This window comes from Pyxicephalus adspersus, chromosome 2, assembly GCF_032062135.1.
Source record: "Pyxicephalus adspersus chromosome 2, UCB_Pads_2.0, whole genome shotgun sequence".
Lineage (NCBI taxonomy): Eukaryota > Metazoa > Chordata > Amphibia > Anura > Pyxicephalidae > Pyxicephalus > Pyxicephalus adspersus.
Genome location: NC_092859.1, coordinates 3,850,099 through 3,873,184, shown reverse-complemented (window position 1 = coordinate 3,873,184; position 23,086 = coordinate 3,850,099). Strand labels below are relative to the sequence as shown.

The following is a 23,086-nucleotide window of genomic DNA, read 5'->3' as shown; positions in this document are numbered from 1 at the left end:
TGTGATACTTAACATAGGTATCCCAGGAGGCTGAGGGCTTTCCATTCAGTTTTTGCTGCCCTGGCAAACACATGTGATGATAGGTCCGATTTAATAATCACTGTGTCAACATCACAATACTGTTTATTGGAGTAGAGAAAGGAACCACAGAGTGCAGAGGATCCTAAACTCCTAGGAATGAGTCAGATACTTTTCACATCCGGAATCCGAATATGGCAAATCCAATCTATTTGCACTGCAGCCTATTGTTACAAAATACCTCACTTCCTTTACTACAAAATGATTAGCCTTTACATATGAAGATGGACCGGTGGAAGGGTATGAGCAGGGAAAGTGAGCAGGATTGACAACACTCAGCAAATGCGCTGTGTGTAGTTAGCCCAGGATGTAGGAGCTGAGTGCATTATAGTTTGATTGAAGTTGGGCTTTAAGTCTTGATTATCTCATCACAGTTCCGTGTGTGTTACTGGTGAACCAACATATGTTGCTGTCCAGTATGGTCACCGGGTGAGATACAATTCAAAGAAAAAACAGGACACAAATCTAATGCTAAACAATTGCTTTTACTATGAGCAAAGTTATTAAAAGTAATGCCAAATTCAACAATTTTAAACTGCAATATACTATATTAATACAAACAGTGTGATGTAAAGATAGTCATTCTCTAAAAAGCCCCAAAACCTCAGAATCCCCAAAAGACTCATAGACATCCACAGAGGGCAGTGGTTGTATATAAATTCTATTGACTCTTACTTATTATCCAATCACATTATCTACTTGAGTTTTTACATATAATAATCTACCTTTCACAACTACAAGCATTGTTGGCCATCAGCTCCTGCTGCATTCTCTGTACTTCGAGATCCCATCGGCCACTGTGGCTGCCTATCATGAGCGGAAAAGCAGAAAATATGCCCAATGAGAGGAAATGTTTTGTGACAATCTTATTTACATCTATTACTACAAAAAGATGTGACAGATTAGGTTTTTCAAGAAAGCGGCATAGGTGTTCATGGCGGTCTTGGTAAAGGTAACTGGACAGTGCTTACCAGATATGATTCCCTGATCTCTCCCCATGGGTCACCAATATACAAGCCCCCCGTAGTTATCAGCACATAGACAATAGGCAAATGACTTTGGAGTCCACAAAGGCAGAAAGGTCCACAAAGATAATAAAGGGCAAGGTATTGGTCCAGTAAGAGCAGATCAGATTGTACGTTCTTGATTTTTCTCCCATATGGAATATTTCAAAGTTGAGTTCAGATACCAAGTTCTGATCCAAGGTCAGCATAGCTAAAATCCGAGTTGGAATCAACTTTATTCAGAACTATGGAACCATCTCTTCTCTTTATCTCCTGCCTTTCTTTGTAAATCTCTACACTGGCTTCCTTTTTTCATGCCGGATTCAATTTCGAGCCAATGTTCTTGGCCTTTATATATTCTACAGATCTTGTTCCGCCTACATTTCTGGCCTTATACACAAATAATCCACTAGCTGTCCTCTCTGCTTCTCCAATTACTTACTAATGATTTCCTCACTCATAACCTCTTCTTACTCTTTAATGCAATCACCATTGTCTGTAATTCCTTCCCTCAACCCATTATGATTTTTCCTACTTTTAACACATTTAAACAAGCCCCAAACCCATCCTTTCTAACTTGCCTACCCATCTTCATTTCCCTGTTAATCGGTCACTAAATAGCAAGCATTCCATGCTCACATCCTATTGTGTACTATATTATACCACCTCTTAGATTGTAAATTCTGTTGCTCTGGGTAATTTTCTTGTCTCTTTGTTTTTATACATCAAGTATGCAATTTCGTCATCTACATCACCTATTTATTGTTCAGCTCTTCATAGCATGTTGACGCTTATCAAATAAACATTTATAATAATTTAATTGAGTTTCTATCAAAGCAAAGTTGCCTGCTCAATAGCAAAACAGAAGAAGGACCCTGAAGAAATGATGGGAAAGATGGCAGTCATGAGAAACAGAGTGGCGACTTCAAGCTTAAACCTTCTAACACTCCACAATATGGAAAGAGACACCTCACCCCTATACAAGACACACACAAGCATACACTCAACCAAACTTTTTTAAAAAAACTGCTTTAAAATAACTCATCCACTCTTAGAGAATTGAACAGAATGAATCATTTCTACTGTCTCGTCTTTGTGCACATTGATCCTATTTTGTTTTACTGGTGACTGATTATCTTTCCTACAACGCAGTAAGCTGTAGACGTATCGCTGACACTGGGAGGATGCAAAATAATATATAAGAGGATCCAGACAACAGCTGATACTGCTGATACCAACACAGAGAATGTAGGCGCTGTATAACGAGGCATCAGAATAATAATACAACTGCAGGTAATGAGTGAAATGGATGACATTGGTGGGGCCAAAACAAAGCACAAATACACAAAGCACAATCACCGTCAAGACGATAGCTCTCAATCTCTTATGTGTGCGATCAAATCTGCTGAGACAACGAATGATTCCAATGTAACAAAAAACTGTGATACATAATGGAAAGAAAAAGAAAAGAGAGATAAGAGCAATGAAATAGTAAAAATAATAGTTACGAAGGACTTCAACGTCCTGATTATCATGACAGGTTGTGATATGGAGAACAGGGACTGACAAGGTTTGCTTATTTATGAGAAGAGGAACAGTGCTGGCCAATGAGATGACCCAAATGATGCCACACACCAGCCAGGCTCGGTTTACTGTACGCCAGGAGAGAGACCGCACCGGGTAGACTATAGCCAAGAACCGGTCAACACTGATACTTGTCATGAGCAGGATGGAGCAGTACATGTTGCAGTAAAATGTTGCCGTGACAAAGCGACACATTCCTTCTCCAAGCACCCAGTTATTTCCACAGTAACGGTAGACAATATAAAAAGGCAGGACGCTTATGAAGAAGACATCAGCAATGGCGAGGTTCAGCATGTACACCACTGCCGGCTTCCTGACCTTCATCTTCACCAGGAAAATGACGATCGCCATGAGATTGAGAGGAAGAGCCACAAGGAACACAAGAACATAGATTGAAGGGATAAGCCTGGTTACACCCCATCGTATGCGTGAAATTCTAAAGTTTTCTTCTAGAACTTTACTCCAATCTGAAAAGTAAAATAAAATAATGATTCAAAACGTTGAAGAAGGTAGGATTCTAGAAGGAAAAACTACCATAATTATTGAAAATTAGAAGAAAAATGTAAAGAAAATGTAAAGAGGGCAATATATGGTCTATATTTAGAGAATTCCAAATGGCAGGAAGCATTAAAACAAGGCAACCTCTGTATGATCTTCTGCATGCAGAGCCAGCGGCCAACTTTGACCATTGCCAAGCTTTGAACACTGAAAGATTTACATCTTCTGAACAAGTAGTAAATTTACCTTAAAACAATCTCCCACTGACTGATAATTACAACCACTGTGGAACAATTTCCTCATTTTAATCCTCATTTCACAAAGCAATTGTGTAAAGCAGGATTTTAATTAGGATAACTTGCCCCCTCTCAAACATTTTCGAGTCTTAATTTTTTAACCACAAAACAAAAACTTTCTCTAGTTGGAAGGACAAGGCTTTATTTATTTTGAACACCACATTTTAAAAAATTGGAGAAATACACCTAATGTCAGAATAATAATGAGTGCCAGTAACAGGGGAGATATAATCAACCACAAAGGAAGCATAAAATGCCCATCCTAATTAAAGGCTCATAATGGTTATTAAACTAACCACAACCCACTGAGGGCATTAATCAGAAATCCTTTGATCGCTGGCAAGGTAAACCCCACACCACATGTGCACCGGGCTTAATGAATCACATTGCCCAACTGAAGTCGGGCACCTGCTCAATACCATAACTCAAACCTAAATAATTAAATTTATTCCAGCAAATGACATTCAGATGTACCCCCATCATCATGTGAGATGTTTTCATTATCTCCTTCCATTTCCCTATTTACGACTTAATGTTGCGGCCAAGCTTAAACCTGTTTAAGGATGTACAGTATGTAAATGTAAATTTTGGTATTAATGTCAAATCTGTCAAATTTACAACCTCTATAGCTTCCATTGACCATTAATTGTGGTTTGGCATGTCTTTACTTCCAGTAAAAGAATGATATATACAGGCATTTAGATTTCAAATCTGTGTTACTCCACATAACATATGTGCAATATAATGCAGAAGAGGGCTTTATTTCACATGACTCTACAAGACAACGTTGTACACTCCATGTTATCCAGTATTCTCAAGCAACTGGCACAGGACCCATTAAAAAGTTGAAACTTGTGCGGTGCCAAGCCGACGCTTCATTGTAACTCCCTTAAAATGTAGATGTTTAATTCACTTTTAACTCCTGTTGGTATCTTATTATAAAGCAAACAAAAAATAACAATATTTTAGACAAATTTTTTGCCAAAGGGGCTACTTCTAACGCAGTGAATCTGATATTCACTGAAACATTCTTTGGTGGAGAATCCTCCAGGTCCATGTGTTTCAATGGCAGTAATTGATGCACTGCTCTATAAATATATAATTCTAAGTGGTCTAATACTTCTTATAGAATAGAATTGCTGGAAGCAAACATTCCTGGGATAAAAATAATTTACACACGCTGGATCTTGTAAAAGAAAATAACATACCTACATATTGTACTCCTGTAGACACACCCCATTGTACAATGCTGAGGGCACCTAGAAAGGGAATGACAGATAATTGAATCAATATGCAGAAAGGAATGTAGAGCAAAATCAATATTGTCCCCAGATAAATAGAATATAAATATTATAAAAATGTATCACTCTTGTGTTTGTAGCTCAATAAAGACCATCAAATAGAAAAAATTATTTGAATTGCTTCTTTGGTGCCCACTCACCCAATCATATCTAAAATACCATTATGGGTCCTCTTATCCCAATCCTGTCCATAATAACAAATAAAGGGCTTCCCACCCAATCTTAAACATTGCAAGACTTCCTATCCCAATCCTAAACATTACAGTTCCTCCTACCCCAATCCTAAACAGTAATGGTCCTCCTATCTCAATTCCGAACATTGCAAGTCTTCCCATCTCAATCCTAAACATTGCAAGTCTTCCCATCTCAATCCTAAACATTACGGGTCCTCTTACTCCAATCCTAAACATTAAAGGTCCTCCCATCCCAATCCTAAATATTGCAGGTCTTCCCAACTCAATCCTAAATATTACAGGTCCTCCCATCCCATTCCTAAACAATACAGGTCCTCCCATTCCATTCCTAAACATTATAGGTCCTCTGATCCCATTCCTGAACATTACAGGTCCTCCCATTCCATTCCTAAACATTACAGGTCCTCCCATTCCATTCCTAAACATTAAAGGTCCTCCCATTCCAGTCCTAAACATTAAAGGTCCTCCCATTCCAGTCCTAAACATTAAAGGTCCTCCCATCCCATTCCTGAACATTACAGGTCCTCCCATTCCATTCCTAAACATTTCAGGTCTTCCCATCCTAATCCTAAACATTAAAGGTCCTCCAATCCCAATGTTAAACATTACAGGTCTTCCCATGACAGTCCTAAAAATTGTAGGTAGAGATGAGCGAATCGAAGCTGACGAAGTGGAATTCGATCCCCAATTTCAGGAAAAATTTGATTCGATCCGAACCTGAATTTCCTTGCGATTCGTGGTAACGAATCGCAAATTTTCCTAAAATGTCGGCTGCACGTCTAAGGACTTTAAAGATTCCACTACAATCTTTGGGCACTACAGGGAATGAATAGGGACTTGTCCCCATTCATCACCTGTAGTGCCCTGTATTCTTAGATAGTGAAACTCTATCTAAGAATACATAGTGCAGTGCTGCAACAGCAATCGTGGTTGCCCTGCTGTGCTTCCACTACGTATTCTGCCATTGACTTGTCCCCATTCATCCCCTTTAGTGCTCTGTATTCTTAGATAGAGAAACTCTATCTAAGAATACATAGTAGAAGTACTGCTCGGCAATAGCAGAAATAACCAGAAATAGCCGTTTTTAAAGCGATTCGCCGCAAACAAATTTGGATCGAAGCAAATCTTTTCGGAAAATTCGATGAACCGACCAAATCGAATTTTCGAGAAATTCGCTCATCTCTAATTGCAGGTCTTCCCAACCCAATCCTAAATAATACAGGTCCTCCCATCCCAATCCTAAACATGGCAGGTCCTCCCATTCCATTCCTAAACAATACAGGTCTTCTGTAAGGAACTTACCTGTCCTGCGAGCCCGCGGTGTCCCTGGGGATCCCAGCCACAGAGGGAGACGCCGCTGTAGCAGGCAGCATGGCCCAGGCTGCTGCTCTACTCGCAGCTTGTCTGTCTCTGCAGGTGGAGGGATCTGTCCTGGCCAAACTACTGTTCAGCCAGGCGGCATTCCCTGGCATCCCTTCAGATGTGGTTACTGCTTATCCTGCTCTCAGCACTCCTTTGCAAGTACAAAGTAGTGCACGTCCTAGGGGTGCTGTGGGAAGAGGTGCGCGTGCTACAATGCGTCCCTCTTGTACCCCCCGAGGGTGTGGCACTCGGCTGCCTCGCCCCGGGGCGGGACATAGTTAGTTTAAATTCCCTGCGCCCAATCAGCCGCAGGGGATTCAGTCAGTCGCCTATCAGACGGCGCCAGGTGGCGCAAGGCCATTGGTCACTCTGGCCATTTAAGGAGAGCCTGTCCTGTACACCCTTGCCCGCTATAGCCTCTGTTACCACAGTGTGCTTGGGTGTGTCATTGGCCCTGATTTATTAAAGCTCTCCAAGGCTGGAGAGAATACACTTTCATCAGTGAAGCTGGGTGATCCAGCAAACCTGGATTGGATCTGGTCCAGGATTCAAAACATTTGCTAGCAAATAGCAAATGATTTTAAGAAATCCATTCCAGGTTTTCTGGATCACGCAGCTTCACTGGTTAAAGTGTATTCTCTCCAGCCTTGGAGAGCTTTAGTAAATCAGGGCCAATGACACACCCTTTGAACCACCAAGTGTTGGTTCAAAGTTTATCTGCTTTGTTATCTCCATAGTGACCTGGTCTGAAACTGACTCTGCTTGAACTCTGCCAGCCCTGACTTCGGATTGTTACTGACCATTCTGCCTGCTGCCTGCCCTGACCTCAGATTGTTGTTGACCTGTCTTTGCCTTACCCTCTTGTACTTCGCTTATTTGGACTTAACCCTTGCTGTGCTTTATGACTTTGAATAAAGCCTGATTAAAGGATATCTGGAGTTGGTTGTGGTTTGTGTGCCCAGGCGCATTACATCTTCCTATCCAAGTCCTAAACATTACAAGTCTTCCCATCCCATTCCTAAACATTCAAGGTCCTCGCATCCCATTCCTAAACATTGCAGGTCTTCCCAACCCAATCCTAAACATTCCTCCGACCTAATTCTTTAAATAGAATCATTAGGTGGTATGTTAACCCCCACTGGTGAAATTAAAATTGCTTTCCACCACATTGTAATTCAATAATGTGGGGAATATGAAGTATGGCTTGAAAAGGGAAATAAATAGTTAAAAAAAAAAGTCTTACGGTTATAGATTATTCTGCAGTCTTCAAAGTTGTGTCAGGGTGAGGAAAGGCAAAATAAATAATTAAAAACATACAATTCAGGTATAGTTAAAGAGAATTTTATAGCAAGGTACTTTTTTTCTAGTTATAATTTATTTGCTAAATATAGCAGCATTTTAACCCAAACTATGCTAAGAATAAAATTAGAAGTCATTTGACCTTATTCCAGATCAAAATACCATTACAGATATTCTTAGCTCAACTCAAATCATAATACCATTTCAGCCTCTCTTAAACCAATCCTGTCCATAAGAAAAATCAGAGGGAGATTAGATACCTATGTGATTACCTTATTGATATACCATCAATGTGAATAAAGAGCATACACCTCTTTATTCACATACATTCTCCCTTCCCATCCTCCCATCCTACCCCCCCCCCCCCCAGTTCTCTATTACCTACCCAAAAACATTTTTGGTAACCCTGTGTAAGGCCATACTTTCTCTACTGGCTGATAAAGGAACAAACCAGAGTCATGGAGCTTTATCAGAAGGCAAATTGCAGTGCAAAATGTTGTACATATTATACGAGAGGGGCAGTTTTGGGCAATTAAACTGTACAGTTTAAAGCAGATTTAACCTAAAAAAAAAATATTTGACCCCATCGATCCTAGTCCAGCAGGTCCCATGCCATCCCGTCTTCATTCTGAAATTGGCTGGACACCGGGTGTTGCCATGTTCCTTTGTGTTCTTCTTACTTCACCCCATCTCTCACTACATAGGTACAAGATCAGGTGACACACCTTCCGAAAAATGTAAAAACAAAAAAATGCAATCTCGCTGTGTATGTGTTAGATTTGCACTTTTTTATTTACATTAGAGGAAAGCCCATCCTGTGTTTCCCCCGAAGGAGCATCCCACAGACTTCTGGGATATATGACTTATGTATCCCAAGAGGCTGCAGGTTTCCCATTCAGTCTTTACTTCCACGACATACTGCATGGCAGTACACAGAAAAATGTGTATGTACATTTTGTTTACCATCCCCCCCCATGACATGGAACATGAGGGGTCCATCAACAAGGTGTGCTGGGGTTTTATTCAGAATAAATAGCAGTACAACACCCAAACATGGGTTTCATGCATTACAGCAGTGTTTCTCAACCATGGGGAACCCTTTCAAGTCTTAGGGGAAACACTCCTATATTTACTATATCCACAATTCATAGTACATTAGTTTGGTGGTCAGCAGGAAGAATGTCTCTAACATTGCTGACCAGTATAAAGGCTGACACACTTACAGATAGCCAAACGGATTATCAGTTCCACTTAAATGGACGTGAGACCCACAAATTGCTCAAGGAACCCCTACCAACCTCTAGAGGAACCTTGGGGTTCTATGGTAACCTGGTTGAGAAACTCTGTGCTACAGTGATGTACCATCCAAGGTAACAACAGACACATGTAGATGGGGCCTTATTATTAGGTCAGAACAGTAATGGTTTGGCATACCAATTAAGCAATCCGCTACTTACCACCAGATGTTGATCTAAGGTCTGCAAAAGTTGTGTCCGGATCAACAGTTGGAAAATGTAGTTAATATAGTAATGTTTTAAATATGAATGAAATTCTATAAAAAAAATCTACTTACCATCGGAAGTTGATCCATAGCGCTCAAATGCTGTGTCAGGGTTAAGAATTGGAAAATTGAAAAAATCATACAGATCAGTTTTAACTTAGAGGCCCTGATTTATTAAAGCTCTCCAAGGCTGGTGGATACACTTTCATCGGTGAAGCTGGGTGGTCCAGCAAACCTGGCATGGATTTCTTAAAAGTCATTTATTATTTGGCAGTAGCATTTATTATGACCAGTAGAAAGAGAAGAAAAGATGGTCTTGAAAGCAAATTTTTTTTAAAACCAAATTAACATAAGTTTATTAAAAAAAAAAGTTGTCCTAGGTCTAACATGGATGAACTGAGCTATATCCTAAACTATATGGAGGTCTCCTATACACTCTTGGTACATATTTTCCCCATGTTAGGGAGTACACATGGGGTAGAAGGAGTACATAACCGAGAATATTTCATAGCCCAACCCATTTCGCTCACAAGAGCTTCCTCAGGGGATTCCTTGAGATTGTGTATTGCTCACCAAGAATGTAACACGTTGAGTGAAGTGCAAGAAGAAGAGACACTAAGTGTGCTAGGACAAAGTTTTCCAATGAGAACAAGGGAATTTATTCTGGTTGTCCACCCTTCTGACTAAAAGATATGTTTCATTTGTTTTTAGATTATTTGACTGAGTTGCTGATGGATAATGGTTCTCCTGATTTTTTATATTGACTTATATTAAATTGGGACTTTAATAGTGTTTCTTGTAATTAATGTATGAACTGCATCCCGGTTTTCCCCCATGGATTCAACAACATCACTTGTAATATCATTTTGGGACAAGATCTCGTAGTAGTACTAATAAGAAGACAATTATTGTCCAATTGGATTTATTATTCCTAACCTCCCTAAGCTGTTTTAACAATTATATAAACCTTGATATGTGGTGTGGAAATTCAGGGCGTCAGCTTCGAGCCAAGCTGAGGCCCCACTTTTATTTAGTTTAAAAGAGCTTTTGCCACAAAGCCCATCTTTTCTTCTCTTTCTACGGGTCATACCATTGAAATAAGGGCAAACACATATAACTTTCATGTTTGGTCTGTGACTCTTGGCATAGAAAAACAAACAATAATTATACCATTTTTTAGCAAATGGTTTCAGTTCTGGACTAAATCAGTTTCAGGTTTGCTGGATCACCCAGCTTCACTGATGAAAGTGTATCCTCTCCAGTCTTGGAGACCTTTAATAAATCAGACCCAAACAGAGAAAATTAAAGCTCTTTATACTCCAATTCTATCCATAATACTATTTCAGGCTCCTATCCCCGGTCCTGCAATCATTTAAGAAAAATTTTCTAAACTCGCTTTCTTGATTCAGGGGGAAGTGACACTGTCTGTATCGGGGTTTGCCCTGACCTTGTCAGCATTCTTCTGAAAAAAAAGGATAGAAAACTGGAGCCTAGAAGGAGTAAGGATGGTACTCCACTCCAGTCTTTGACAATGCATTGGCTTAATGATTAGCTGCTAAGCCTGACTACTGTTACATTACAGAAGGTGACACGTTCCTACATACCCAAAAGTATAGGAGCAATATGGAAAGCCCCATCAGGGGTGTAGTCATAAAAAAAGAAGAGGGGCCACGGTACGTGCCTGCCCACTACACCCCTGCCTGTGTCACTCAAAGAGAAAGACACTTCCCCCAGAGTGACGTCATGATACCAGAACCCGCCCACTCTCCCATTGAAAGTCTAAACCTGTGATGGGAGACTGGGCAGGTAGTGTTAAGAGAGACAACCCGCCCACCTTCCTGAGCCCGCAATCAATAATGCTGCGTACACCCTTCCAATTATTATTGTTGGAAACCAACAACCTATCAATCGAAAATCGGTCCGAAAAAAGGTGACCAACCACTGACCAATGACGCTGATGAACGAGGATTGTCGTTGGAAATAAATGACCGGCATGGTGGATCTGATTGGCCAACGATCGTTCGCTATCGTGTGTACAGTCGTTCAGTGATCATGTATGTTTCTGCAATACACTTTCTCATTGACATGTCATACCCTGCATTGTTCAAACAATTGTATCTAGAGTGTGTACATTATTGGTGGATTATATTTGTACGGTTGTATCATTACAGCATGTACAGAATCGTGCTTAATATGATTGTTCAAATATAATCTTGCGTAATCGTTCATTGGTCATAATTGTTTCTTTTCTAGCGATAATTATTGGAAGTGTGAACCTAGCTTTAGGAAGACGTAGTCCACATTGGGGGGGGCGACCCACCAGAGCACATGTGCCCTCTCCTGAAAAAAGTGAGGACACGGCGTTCCGACCCGTGCCCGTCCCTCTACACCCCTGCCCACCATGATGTCTATCATTGAGTTAATAGAGTATTATCAATTTGAACAGGAACTTTGATTCTCACATATGAACACACAATACTATGCACTTTCATCAACAAGGTGTGTTGGGGTGCCAATGAGAAAAAAATGGCGCCACGTTGTACAAACACAGTTTACAAGCCATACTATGATGTACAAAGCATGGTAGCAGCACACAGATGTAAACTGGGTCTCAATATTAAGTCAGAACAGTATTGTTTTGCCATAAAAATTAAATAGCTACTTACCAACAGGCGTTGATTTGTAGTCTGCAAGTGTTGTATGGGGGGTTGAAAGTTGGTCTTCAAATAGTTGAGAGTTAGAAAATGTAATTAGGTCAGAACAGTAATGGTTTAAGTATTAATTCATTTTTATGAAAAGATATTTACCATCCGAAGTTGGTCCATGATCTGCAAATGTTATATTGGAGTAAAAAGTGAGAAAATTATTAAAAATATACTAAATTGTTTGGTGGTAAAGAGATTTTTAAAGAATAATACTAGTCCTGTTACACCAATCAATTATTTTCTTATCCCAATACTGTTGATGACAACATTACAGGTCCTCCTACTACAATGCTGGCCATAGTACTCTTACATGATGTGATGGCCATGATGTGTGTTGAAGAAGAACCATTATCCTGTTCATAACAACCTTACAGGTCCTGTTACTCCAAAGCTGCCCATTGGACCATTACAGATGCCATTACCCCAATTCTGTCCATAACATAATTACAGATCCTCTATTGCCAATCCTTCAAACATTCAAGAGTAGCTACATAAGGTGTTAGTGCTGGTATAAGGGGTTCTCCTGACCCTGCCAGCATTCTTTCATACTCCATACCCATAAGCTAGGAGACATTATGAGAAGATGGAGTTCCACTGCAATGTGTGTCAAAGAGTTGCCAGTAAAAAACAAATGGCACTACAGTGTACACAGGTACAAGCACTATCACGATGTACCAAGCATGGTAGCAACAAACAGAAATGAACAGGGCCCTAATATTAAATCAGAACAGTATTGTTTTGCCATAAAATGTAAATGATCAGCTACTTACCAGCAGACGTGAATCTATAATCAGCAAACGGGTGGGGGGTCGAGATTTGGTCTTCAGATGGTTGGGAGTTAGAAAATGAAGGTAGGTTAAAACAGTAATGTTTTAAATAATAAATAAATCCTTAAAAAGCTACTTACCCTCAGAAGTGTGTCCATAGTCTGTAAATGTTGTGTTGGGGGAAAATTAAAAAAAAAAACACATTTTTTTGTAAAGGTTTGCAGAGGTGGAGGGATTTTCAAAAGAACATTGCAGGTCCTCACTCCTGTCCATCATACATTACAGGTTCTGTAACCCCAATGTTGTTCACATTAACATTACAGGTCATCTTACTCCAATGTTGGCCAGAGTACCAAGACTGGTTATCTTACTCCAATCCTGTTCAAAATAATCATGGTGCTTTTACGTCAATTCTGGCCATACTATTATTATATGATGTATTACAAACACAATGTGTTTGCCACTTAAATAATACCATCTGGGATAATCTGTTGAACCACTGGGGCAAACAAAATATTAGTTCAAACAAAAAAAAAGACTGTTGCAGAACTCCACTGATAATATGAATACCTGGTTGCTTTTCCCCAGTCCATAGTATTATTGCATGTGTCCTTACCCAATTTCTATTTGTACAGATCTAAGAGATTTGTATGAAATTATGATTCAAGTTTCTACTTTTACTTTTAATAAATTACTTTTGCCCCTTTTTCACATTGCCCATTAATTTAATATTTACAAAGATGTCCCCGTAGTCATCTTGTGCACACGTGGTGACTATGGCTAGGCTCTACAGGACCTTTCTAGGCAGGGAAGCCATAAAAAACATAGAAGTCTGGCGCAGCAAAGTTGCACAGACAAATTTTTGATAAATGGGTTTTGAATAAAAAAGTAAGCAGCAGACAAAGTAAGCACAGAGATCAGCAAAGCTATTATTATATAATATAAGGGTTTTGGCCCAGTTCACATCAATCATGTGTATCATACTGTACCTTGGCATTGAGTGAGGCATAGGAGCCCATTAAACTAAGTACTTTACACTGGGGTGCAATGTACTAGAAGCCTATTATGTAACTTGGTAACAACACACATACATAAATGGGGTCTTAATAATAAATAATAAACATTAATATTTAAATGATCAATCAGCTACTTACCATCTGACAGTAATCCATAGTCTGCAAATGTTGGGTGAGGATAGGGGGTTAGAGTTATAAAATTGTATTAAGTCAGAAATAGTAAATAAATTCTATGAAAAGACACTTACCATTGGAAGTTAATTCATAATCTACAGATGATATGTCTGTGTTAAAAGTTGGAAAAGTAGAACAAAATATACAAATTAGTTTGGTCTTGAAGATATTTTTACATAACATTAAAGGTTCTCCTACTCCTGTCCATAATCACATTACAGATTTTGTACCCCCAATCCTGTCCATATTTAAAACAGGTCCTCCTACCCCAATGCTGGCCATAGTACCATTACAGGTCCTCTTACCCCAATGCTGGCCATGATACCATTACAGGTCTTCTTACCCCAATGTTGGCCATAACACCCTTAAAGGTCTGGCCATAATACTATTACAGGTCCTTTTACCCCAATTCTGGCAATAATATCATTACAGGTCTTCTTACCCCAATGGTGCCCATAGTACAATTACAGGTGCTCTTACCCCAATGCTGGCCATGATACAGGTCTTTTACCCCAATGATGGCCATAACAGCCTTACACATATTCTTACCTCAATGCTGGCCATAATACCATTACAGGTGCTCTTATCCCAATGCTGGTCGTGATACCATTACAGGTCTTTTTACCCCAATGCTGGCCATAATACAATTACAGGTCCTCTTACCCCAATGCTGGACATAATACCATTACAGGTCATCTTACCCCAGTGCTGGACATAATACCATTTTAAACATTCAAGAAAAACCATTGCCTTCCTTATTTAAAGTGGGGTGACAATACCTGTTAAAGGGGTGCTCCTTTTTCATTGCAATTAGAAACAAAGTACATAATATTAAAGCCTAGGAGCAGTGATGGGCTCTCCATCTTCTAACAGTGCTCTGGCTCTTATTAGAGAAGATAACATGTTCCTCGTGCTATCTTTTTAGTAGAACTAAGTTCCTGCAACTCCCCTATCCGCCTTCCATTGCTGGGTGCCCCCATCTTCCTTCTCTTCTTCCTCTTGGAGACAATCTACACCCATATTGATTGGCCGTGCTGGAATGATGAAACTCCCACACAGGCACATGGAAGTTCAATCCTCCCCGGTACAAGTGAGGGAAGCCGGGATTGCTGGGTTCATGTGCAGCTCAGCTTTGTCACCAGTAACCAGGACCGGTCAGGCAGCTAGGACAGATTATTATTGCCTGTTTCTTTCTGAAATAATGGCCTGCTTGTCACAGAAGTGCACAGAGTTCTAAAATTGATTTATAACAGTATTGTTTTACCATAAAAAATAAATGATCAGCTACTTACCACTATATTTTGAGTCCTGGTCTGTAAAAGTTGTGCAGGGGTAGAGAGTTGAAAGATTGTATGAACAATGGTATACATATTAAATTTAAATCAAATTTTATAAAAATGTACTTACCATTGAAGGTTGATATGTATTCTGTGTCTGGGGTTCAGAGTTGGAAAATTGAAACAAACATACAGAATAGTTTTTCATTAAAGAGCATGACAGGTGTTCTTACTTGTTCATATTAATAAAACAGTCCTGTCCATAATAACAATAAAGGCTATTTTACCCTAATCCTGACTATAATATCATTACAGGCCACTAAGCCTTAATTCTCCAATCAGTATCCAGTACTGACGGAGACAGGTCAGGGGTGGACAGATAGATATGAGTGGCATTAGCATACAGATGGTACTGTTAGCCAAAGGAGGATATGAGACTACCCAGAGAGGAGGTGTACAGAGAAAAGAGAACCGGTCCAAGGACTGACACTTGGGGAACACCAACATGGAGGAGAGTGGGTGAGGAGGAGTTACTATAGAAAGAAACTTGAAAGGAGCGGTCAGACAGATAAGAGAGAGCAGTGACACAGATACCAATGGAGCGCATGATTTGTATTATAATGGGGTGATCAACAGTGTCAAAGTGGAGGAAAGATCCAGGAGAAGATTGGGAAAAAAGTTGCCTTGAGACTTAGTTCTAAAGAGGTCATTGGCCAATTTAGTAATGGCTATTTCGGTGGAATGAGCAGCTTAAAAACCAGACTGAAGAGGGTCAAGTAGAGAGTTGTGTTCAGACAGACGTTTGGCCTTTCATAGATAATGTGCTCATAAAGTTTGGGAACATTGGAGTACGGAGATAGGACGGTAGCTAGAAGATAGAGACTGGTCGAGTGAGGGTTTTTTCAGGATATGGAGACTAATGGCATGTTTGAAAGCGGAGGGGTATGTACCAGTAGAAAGGGAGAGGTTGAATAGTTCAGTTACGGTGGGACCGGAGTGGAGAAGTGGACACGGAGTAGTTAGGAGTGAATTAGGACAAGCGGACAGGTAGAAGATGGAGATGATGAGAGCAGAGAGGAGACTTCATCCACAGGAAAAGGGCTGAAGGAGGTTAGTGAGGACTTACAGGTGGCAGAGGTGGATATGGTTGGAGTAGCATGTTAAAATGAGATATCACGTCTGATTTTGATGATTTTATTTTTAAAGTAGGTGGCTATGTTTAGGGCAGAGAAGGTAGTTGTAAGGGGGAGGAGGTGGGGGTTTAGGAAGGAGTTCATTGTTGAAAAGAGGCTGCATGAGTTGGGAGCTTGAGAGGAGAGGACTGCTTATACTTGGTGACAGTGAATGTGGTGTTAAAGTGTTGTAGTCTAGCTTTGTAGTCCATGAAGTCAGCGCTGAGGCCACATTTCCTCCACTTGCGCTCTCCTGCAGGAGCAGTCTATTATAGGCATTTGGTTTGATTTTTGTGCCAAGGTTAAGGGGTTAAGGTAGCAGAAAGTGGCAGGGGCAACTTTATCCCGAGCCAGAGATACAGTGTGGTAAACTGAATGGGAGCATTTCTGGGGCAGTTTTTTGTTAGAAAGACCAGGGGTTAGTGATGTAAGGTAAATTGGTTGCAGTCAAGGTTTTGGATATCTCTCTGCCATCGACCTGGTTTGAGAAGTGGCAAAGGGGAGCTAGTTTCGGAAAGGTTGAAGATAAGATGGTTGTGGTCAGAAAAGGGAAATGGTGAGTTGCCAAGGTGGGTGAGGTTGCAGAGTCTGTAAAAATCAATATCCAGTGTGTGTCAAAAATCAAAGTAATATTATTGTCATTTCAGGCCTTACCTATTTTCAAATTGCCATCTTGCATTTCAAAAGCCTGCGCCTCGACATCCCTGAGCACAAAGTTCACACAGTCTAATTTAAAGTTCACCTCTTTGCAGGTAAAAGGATGTCCAACTGGAGAAACCAATGCTTCTAAATGTATAGAACAATATAAGGTACCGATGTCTGCAAAAAAACAGAAAAAACTTAAAGAGAGAAAGCTAAAATCTGTGCATGGCATCCAAGAGGAAGAAGTAGTATGACATGTGATGTATGATCGGGGGCTGCTATAGAAGGAAACATGTTGGAATATGGGTAGAGCTAGCATACAAAGGGAACAGGGATAAACCTTCAAAGACTCATATACAAGCTGTATTGGATTGGCACTTTTTCCTACCTAGGTCAGCCAAGTAAAAACATAAGAAATACCATCAGTCTATTATCTTAAAAAATATGCAGCTAAAATATATACAGAGAAGTACAATCAATATCATCCTGTTACATCCTGGAACATGCCTTCAGAGACACAATCAATACCGTAGTTACACCAGCAGAAACATGTCTGCAATACCTATTGTTTGTTAGAAAAGCCCCAATGGGTAATCAAAGAGGAATGGACTCCTATTTGCCCAGCCTCTGATTACATATCGTGTATCTGTGGGTGGAAGAGAATACCTATTGCACTGATTGTATTTCAACACTTCCATGTGTGTGAAAAGGTTATGAGTGAGGAATCATTGAAAGGTCATTGGAGGAACAGAGAGGAGACTAAGGGTATTTGTATATCATATCAGTAATGTAGGTTGGACAATGGATGTGAAGTTATTTAAAAGCAAAGCTTTGTAATCGGGCACACCAAAGCTGACCGTCAATGTAAGACGGCACTTCACCGGTCATCTATGTATGGGAGGAACTGATGATGTGCCCCGTCAGTGGCACATCAGTGGCAAATGGTAACTTTTGCAGGGCTTATTTACTTTACTGATTTTACCTACCTGGGCTCAAGTTACCTAGTAAGCAGGCAGAATTTGAGTGAGCCACAGGCTTCTGAGTCTCAGAATGAGTCACCAGTCCACCCCCTGCCTATATACATACATGTGCCACCCAACTGATACAGCCTGCAATTAATTATGTCACCACCAGGAGTGGAAAGGTGGATGGCAGGAAGTAGAACTAATGGGCATAGCCATTGTAGGGCATGTTATTACCCACTACATGTAACAGGCGTATTTAGGAGCACTAAAAACTGCCTTATGTACCTTTGTTATCCTAGGCCATGGTCGAGGTGGCCATACCTACAAATCTCAAACTGTGTACAAGAAAGCTCAGCTGAGGATTACAAGCTGTTGTCAAAGGAACCAGGAAAACATAGAACAAAGAAATTGGTCAATGTCCTGCTTGAATGAGTACAAGGACAAGACAGCCACAGTCATAACACCGGTGAAACTGGAGAAAGGGAACAAGACTAATACTGGGAGTCCAAAAAATTGTTGGGTTAATATACAATCTGTGTGGAGTTACTGTATCCAGAATAAGTACTTAGGGTAGCCAGGTCCAAAATACAAGCCTAGAAATGGCTTATACTTGGCCTTAACGTCCAAAATACAAGCCTAGGCATGGCTTATACTTGGCCTAGGTGTACTATGTTGAGCAGAAGATGCACTAAGACTGAGTAGAAGATTCTAATACCACGCAAAAAAATAATTTTAATAATGGACTAAAAAAATGATTTGTTTTTTTAGGACAAGGAAAATGGAGGAGAATCCCCAGAGGTGGAGCAGAAGTGGATGACACGCCCCAAAAAATGAATCACGTTATTATGAGCTAGATGTGGGGTATCTCCACTGAAAGGGATTGTAATCATGTAATGTTAAAAATATAAGGCTTTATAATACACTGCCATAGAGATAATAATTTCATCCTTTCATAATAGGACCAACGGGTATACAGATATAGAAACTCAGATCGGGGATAGAAGAGCCATGGGGAATTCAGAACAAGGATCGCAACAAAAGTCAACATCTGCCAAATACTTAATACCGGTTTAGAATGGAATTACCTTTTACTTGATTTAATATATGGCAGTTTGAAGATTTTTTTGATGTATTACCTTTGTCACTTAATTTAATATGAATGGTCTCCAGGTAAAAATAAAGCTCATTCTTGTTCTGAAACAAAAAAGCATACATATATTCTGTAAATGCAAATTCTATTCTATATATAAAATTCAAACTATACCCCTCTTATTATTTGATAGCTGGAGATTTAATAACCCGATCTTGGATGTAGATTAAAATGTTTGACCAGTTTGAGGATTTATATCACTTCTCCAGTCCTTTATACAGTTCCAAGCCATCTACATTTGCCTGTTGATATGCTTGGATTCACTCAAAATCATATTCACTCTTTTGAATACTAGACTCCATAGATTTCAATAGGAACTGCTTACAAATATTTAAAAATGCTTATACAGATGTTTGGAAATGCTTATAACAGGAGTTTCTAGGTGTTTTCAATGTCAGAAAAAACATGTGCCCCCCCAACAAAATCAGACCCTTTCAATGAGCATGTGTACCCCATTTACTATACCTAAAAGGCCTTTGGAATTTTAAAGGGAAGGGTTGATGAAACTTGTAGCTTCCTTCATTTTGACAAAAACAGGACCCCCACTCAGCCCCATTGGTGGTAAAGGGGCATCACCCCCACATATTTTCCCCATGGCAGGCCCTATCCCCACAATAAATTCACTGCGTTGTTGGGCCCCCAGATATTCACCTCTTTACCCTATAGAATGCATAAAGAGGTACATGGAATCCCTTACCTATTCCCAGAAATGGTTAACATAGTCCTAAAAATAATGATATCTAAGGCTTCCTCATAGAAAGCAGCTTTCAGACTCCAAATCAGCTCTCCACCTACAGACCCCCATAACTCAGGAGTTATATTGTGAGGATAAGGAACACAGGCAGACAGTTCCTATTCTAGTCTATAGAGTCTATGGTCTAAGACAGTGAAAATGTCTCAAGAGAGCATGCTAGGTCATCTGGTTTAGGAAGTTATAGAGAATATAGAAGGTATAGAGAAAAAGAAAACCAGAGTTGTGGGGAAAAGCAAATCCCCATCTCTTATGGATCAGCTGCGTATATACACCCCATCTCCCAGCCCATCCTTTCCATACCATTCTGAATGTCAGGCTAAGCTCTCCCCTTGGAAAGGTCAATGTCAACCTTGCTGTATCGACACCACAGTTCCCACTTGCTTTTGTGTTTGGAGGTGATGGGATGGTGACCTGAAGAACACATTAAACATAAGGATCATTGTATGGTAGACCAAGGCGAAGGCCTAAAATGCCTTTATTATATGCTGCCTTATTTTGTACAGTCAGGAATATTTTAATTCCAACAACAAAAGTATTTTATGGGTTTAATTGGTTTGTAGGTACTTGACCACTACAGTAAGCCAAATGCATACAGTCAGCAACAGTCCGATATTCCAGCTTCCGGAATGATTTAAACTTTCATATGACCCTTTCCCAGCCACTACATAATACCTATTAGATTATAAAAGCTGGGGAATTGCTATTCTTTTAACAAAGTACACAGTTGTAAGGTTTATGACCACAGTTCTTTACTGGAAGCCATGTCTTTGCCCTCGTAAATGGGATGTCATATTGTCATCCACTTGGTAGGTCAACAAATTTACTTCCTGAATGTCATTGACCTGCAGTCCATGAAATGTCTACATTATGTTCAGGTCTTCTGTTAAGTTCTGGGAGAAAAAACTTACATTTGTGATCCTCCACAAGTGAAGTATCTCTATGACCGCCTTTATCCTTAAACAAACTTTATATTCTGGTAAAGCAATCAGGAAATATTCTGTAGGAGAATGTTCTTGAGTAGTGTGAATTGTGTGTAATACAATAGTATGATGTTTATTGTGTAGTTTATACGTGGGTTTTATAGGCACCATTCTGAGTAGTACAGTTGTAAGATTGGTATTTGGCCTCGAGTTTGCTATAGTTGTGTAATTTTGTGGTGTTTCGGGAGTTGCTTTCGAATAATTATCACTGTGTGGAGTTGTTATCTTCTGCATGCTAGCTGGTGTTGGGGTGACAGTGTGGGTTTCTTCAAAGTATTCTGCAATAAAAAATTATATAAAGACATATGAGTGACATTTCAGCTAAGGTTCAATGGACAATGGTTCAATGATTAATGCAATAGTCATTAGTTGTCTTTAATGGATCTAAACAATGGCAGGATTTACATTGAATGTACCCACTGCACAAGTTTATTTCTATTCCTGTTCCACCCTGGCAACTGTAACATTCTGTTCCTTATATCACTTTTTGTCTTTATTTTATTATTTATGGGCTAGATATACACATGGTTGGCTCAGTGGCCAGCATTCTGACCTTTGCAGCACTCGGTCCAAGATTCTAGTCTTAGCCAGGGCACATCTGCAAGGGTTCTCCCGGTGTTTGTTTGGGTTTCATTTGGGAACTTCAGTCTCCTCCCACATCCCCCACCAAAAAAACATGGAGGTATTTCCAAATTGGCTTTAGACTGTGTTAATGACATATGACCATGGTAGGGTCATTAGGTTGTAACGGACAGTTAGTGACATGCCTATAAACTTTGTAAAGAACTGTGTAATATCTTGGTGCTATATAAAGATAATTAGATTAGACACCAAAGATGGTGAATCTGCCCAACAAGAATACAGACAGCAATACAAACCTGACCGGCTATCAAAGCTAAAATAAAAAACCCACATGAACTATGTCAACATTTTTTAGCTTATCAGTGGCACTTGTATATCGGTGACAAATCCAATTTTAATTTCCACAATTCCTCCATAAAACACTCATGGATTTCAAGACAAATTTTATCAATTCATTTCTTCTAAATATTTATAAAATATAATTTATTTTATATTAAAACCAGAGATATATCTTTAATATTAAACATGTAAATAATGATTGTTCACTGCTTCCCCAATTTAAGTAATATTTATGCCACATGTAAATCCAAGACTTTTTTTAGGGATTTTTTAGGCAAATATTTTCTAAACATATACACATCCTTAAAAATATTAACAACTTTTATTTAAATGATTACTTGGTAAAGTGCAGTTCCATTGTAAAAATAAACAATTAACTGGTAGTATTGGTTAGTTCTCAGTGGGAATTATTTAACGTGTTTATGGAATAATTCCCATTGAATAATTCCCATGTTCATAATGTCTCTTACATGTATTTATTTCTATTTGATGATTGGTATTTTCACACTTTTTGCCGTGTTGCCTATATGATGTTTGGTGGCTCAGGGTTGTTGGTGGATCGCAGCCAGCCTAGCCACCAAACATCATTAATTCTGGTTTAATTGATAAATAAGATTCTGATCTAAACCACATCAATGTAACTCCCACCTGGTGTTGTAATTTATTCCTATATTACACACCACAAAAGCAAAACAATCATATAATGGGACTTTTTAGGCATCAGATAACATGATTATTTGCCAATATCCTTTGTTAATACTCAAATTCTGAATACTCAAATTGTACGCATTTCGTCTGCTTCTTCATAGAGGTCAACCATTGAAGTTTGCCCGCTCCAAATTTGTAACCAAAAATGCAACCAATTCAAATGAACGTGCCAATTACCCAATGTCAAAATAGATCTGTCACCAGTAAGTACTCACCATCCGTCATGTTGTCACCATTAGCGGCACCAAACAAGGTGACCATGCAAAGAAGGACAAGTGGCAAAAGCAGACAGACCTTCATTTCCAATACAGCAGAAAATCATTGAACAAAAGTGAAGTTAGAATATCTCTTTCAGTAGAAGGACATCAGATAAATTTTGACAATAGTATCTCATGTCTTATACATTTATAATGTTGATAAAACAGTTGGAATTTTTCCCAGTGCCTTCTATTGTCAGATGATAAAAAAACTGGTGCCAAATATACAGCTTGTATACAACTTTTATTAAAAGGGTGAATGCTAAATATTTCTATTTGTGTTTACACCATGATTTGGGGATCCAGAGAAAATGTGAGAAGGGATATGAGCAATGGTGTCACAATCATTTTATTGTTAAATTACTGGGTTTTGTTTTTTTGTATGGGATCACAGATCACAGGATGTAGTACATGGTATATACAGCACGAGTAAAAAAAAAACAAGATTTTTCCCTTCAAAATGTTATGAGAAAAGGAATCT

At 39.4% G+C, this 23,086-nt stretch overlaps 2 protein-coding genes across 2 annotated transcripts; both read right to left on the bottom strand.

The window, feature by feature from the left end:
• Positions 1-550: 550 nt before the first annotated feature.
• On the bottom strand, positions 551-12,704 carry LOC140322706 (proteinase-activated receptor 1-like). The gene is made up of 7 exons (XM_072399277.1): positions 12,593-12,704; positions 11,925-11,945; positions 11,784-11,837; positions 9,190-9,219; positions 7,561-7,581; positions 4,669-4,719; positions 551-3,133 (listed from the first exon to the last, which is right to left on the bottom strand). The coding sequence occupies exon 7, from the start codon at positions 3,015-3,017 to the stop codon at positions 2,124-2,126; it is 894 nt and encodes a 297-aa protein (XP_072255378.1). The 5' UTR covers positions 3,018-3,133; positions 4,669-4,719; positions 7,561-7,581; positions 9,190-9,219; positions 11,784-11,837; positions 11,925-11,945; positions 12,593-12,704; the 3' UTR covers positions 551-2,123.
• Positions 12,705-14,083: 1,379 nt separating this feature from the next.
• LOC140322705 (uncharacterized) lies at positions 14,084-22,690 on the bottom strand. The gene is made up of 6 exons (XM_072399276.1): positions 22,564-22,690; positions 20,648-20,997; positions 20,040-20,150; positions 18,972-19,029; positions 16,883-17,047; positions 14,084-15,213 (listed from the first exon to the last, which is right to left on the bottom strand). The coding sequence occupies exons 1-6, from the start codon at positions 22,646-22,648 to the stop codon at positions 15,074-15,076; spliced, it is 909 nt and encodes a 302-aa protein (XP_072255377.1). The 5' UTR covers positions 22,649-22,690; the 3' UTR covers positions 14,084-15,073.
• Between the last annotated feature and the right edge of the window lie 396 nt (positions 22,691-23,086).

Coding starts and splice junctions, on each gene's coding strand:
- LOC140322706 (XM_072399277.1), bottom strand. CDS start 3,017: ATGGCGATCGTCATTTTCCTGGTGAAGATGAAGGTCAGGAAGCCGGCA.
- LOC140322705 (XM_072399276.1), bottom strand. CDS start 22,648: ATGAAGGTCTGTCTGCTTTTGCCACTTGTCCTTCTTTGCATGGTCACC. Junction 20,998..22,563: donor TGGTGACAACATGACGGATG/GTGAGTACTTAC, acceptor TTTTTATTGCAG/AATACTTTGAAGAAACCCAC. Junction 17,048..18,971: donor TATTAAATTAAGTGACAAAG/GTAATACATCAA, acceptor GTTTTTTTGCAG/ACATCGGTACCTTATATTGT.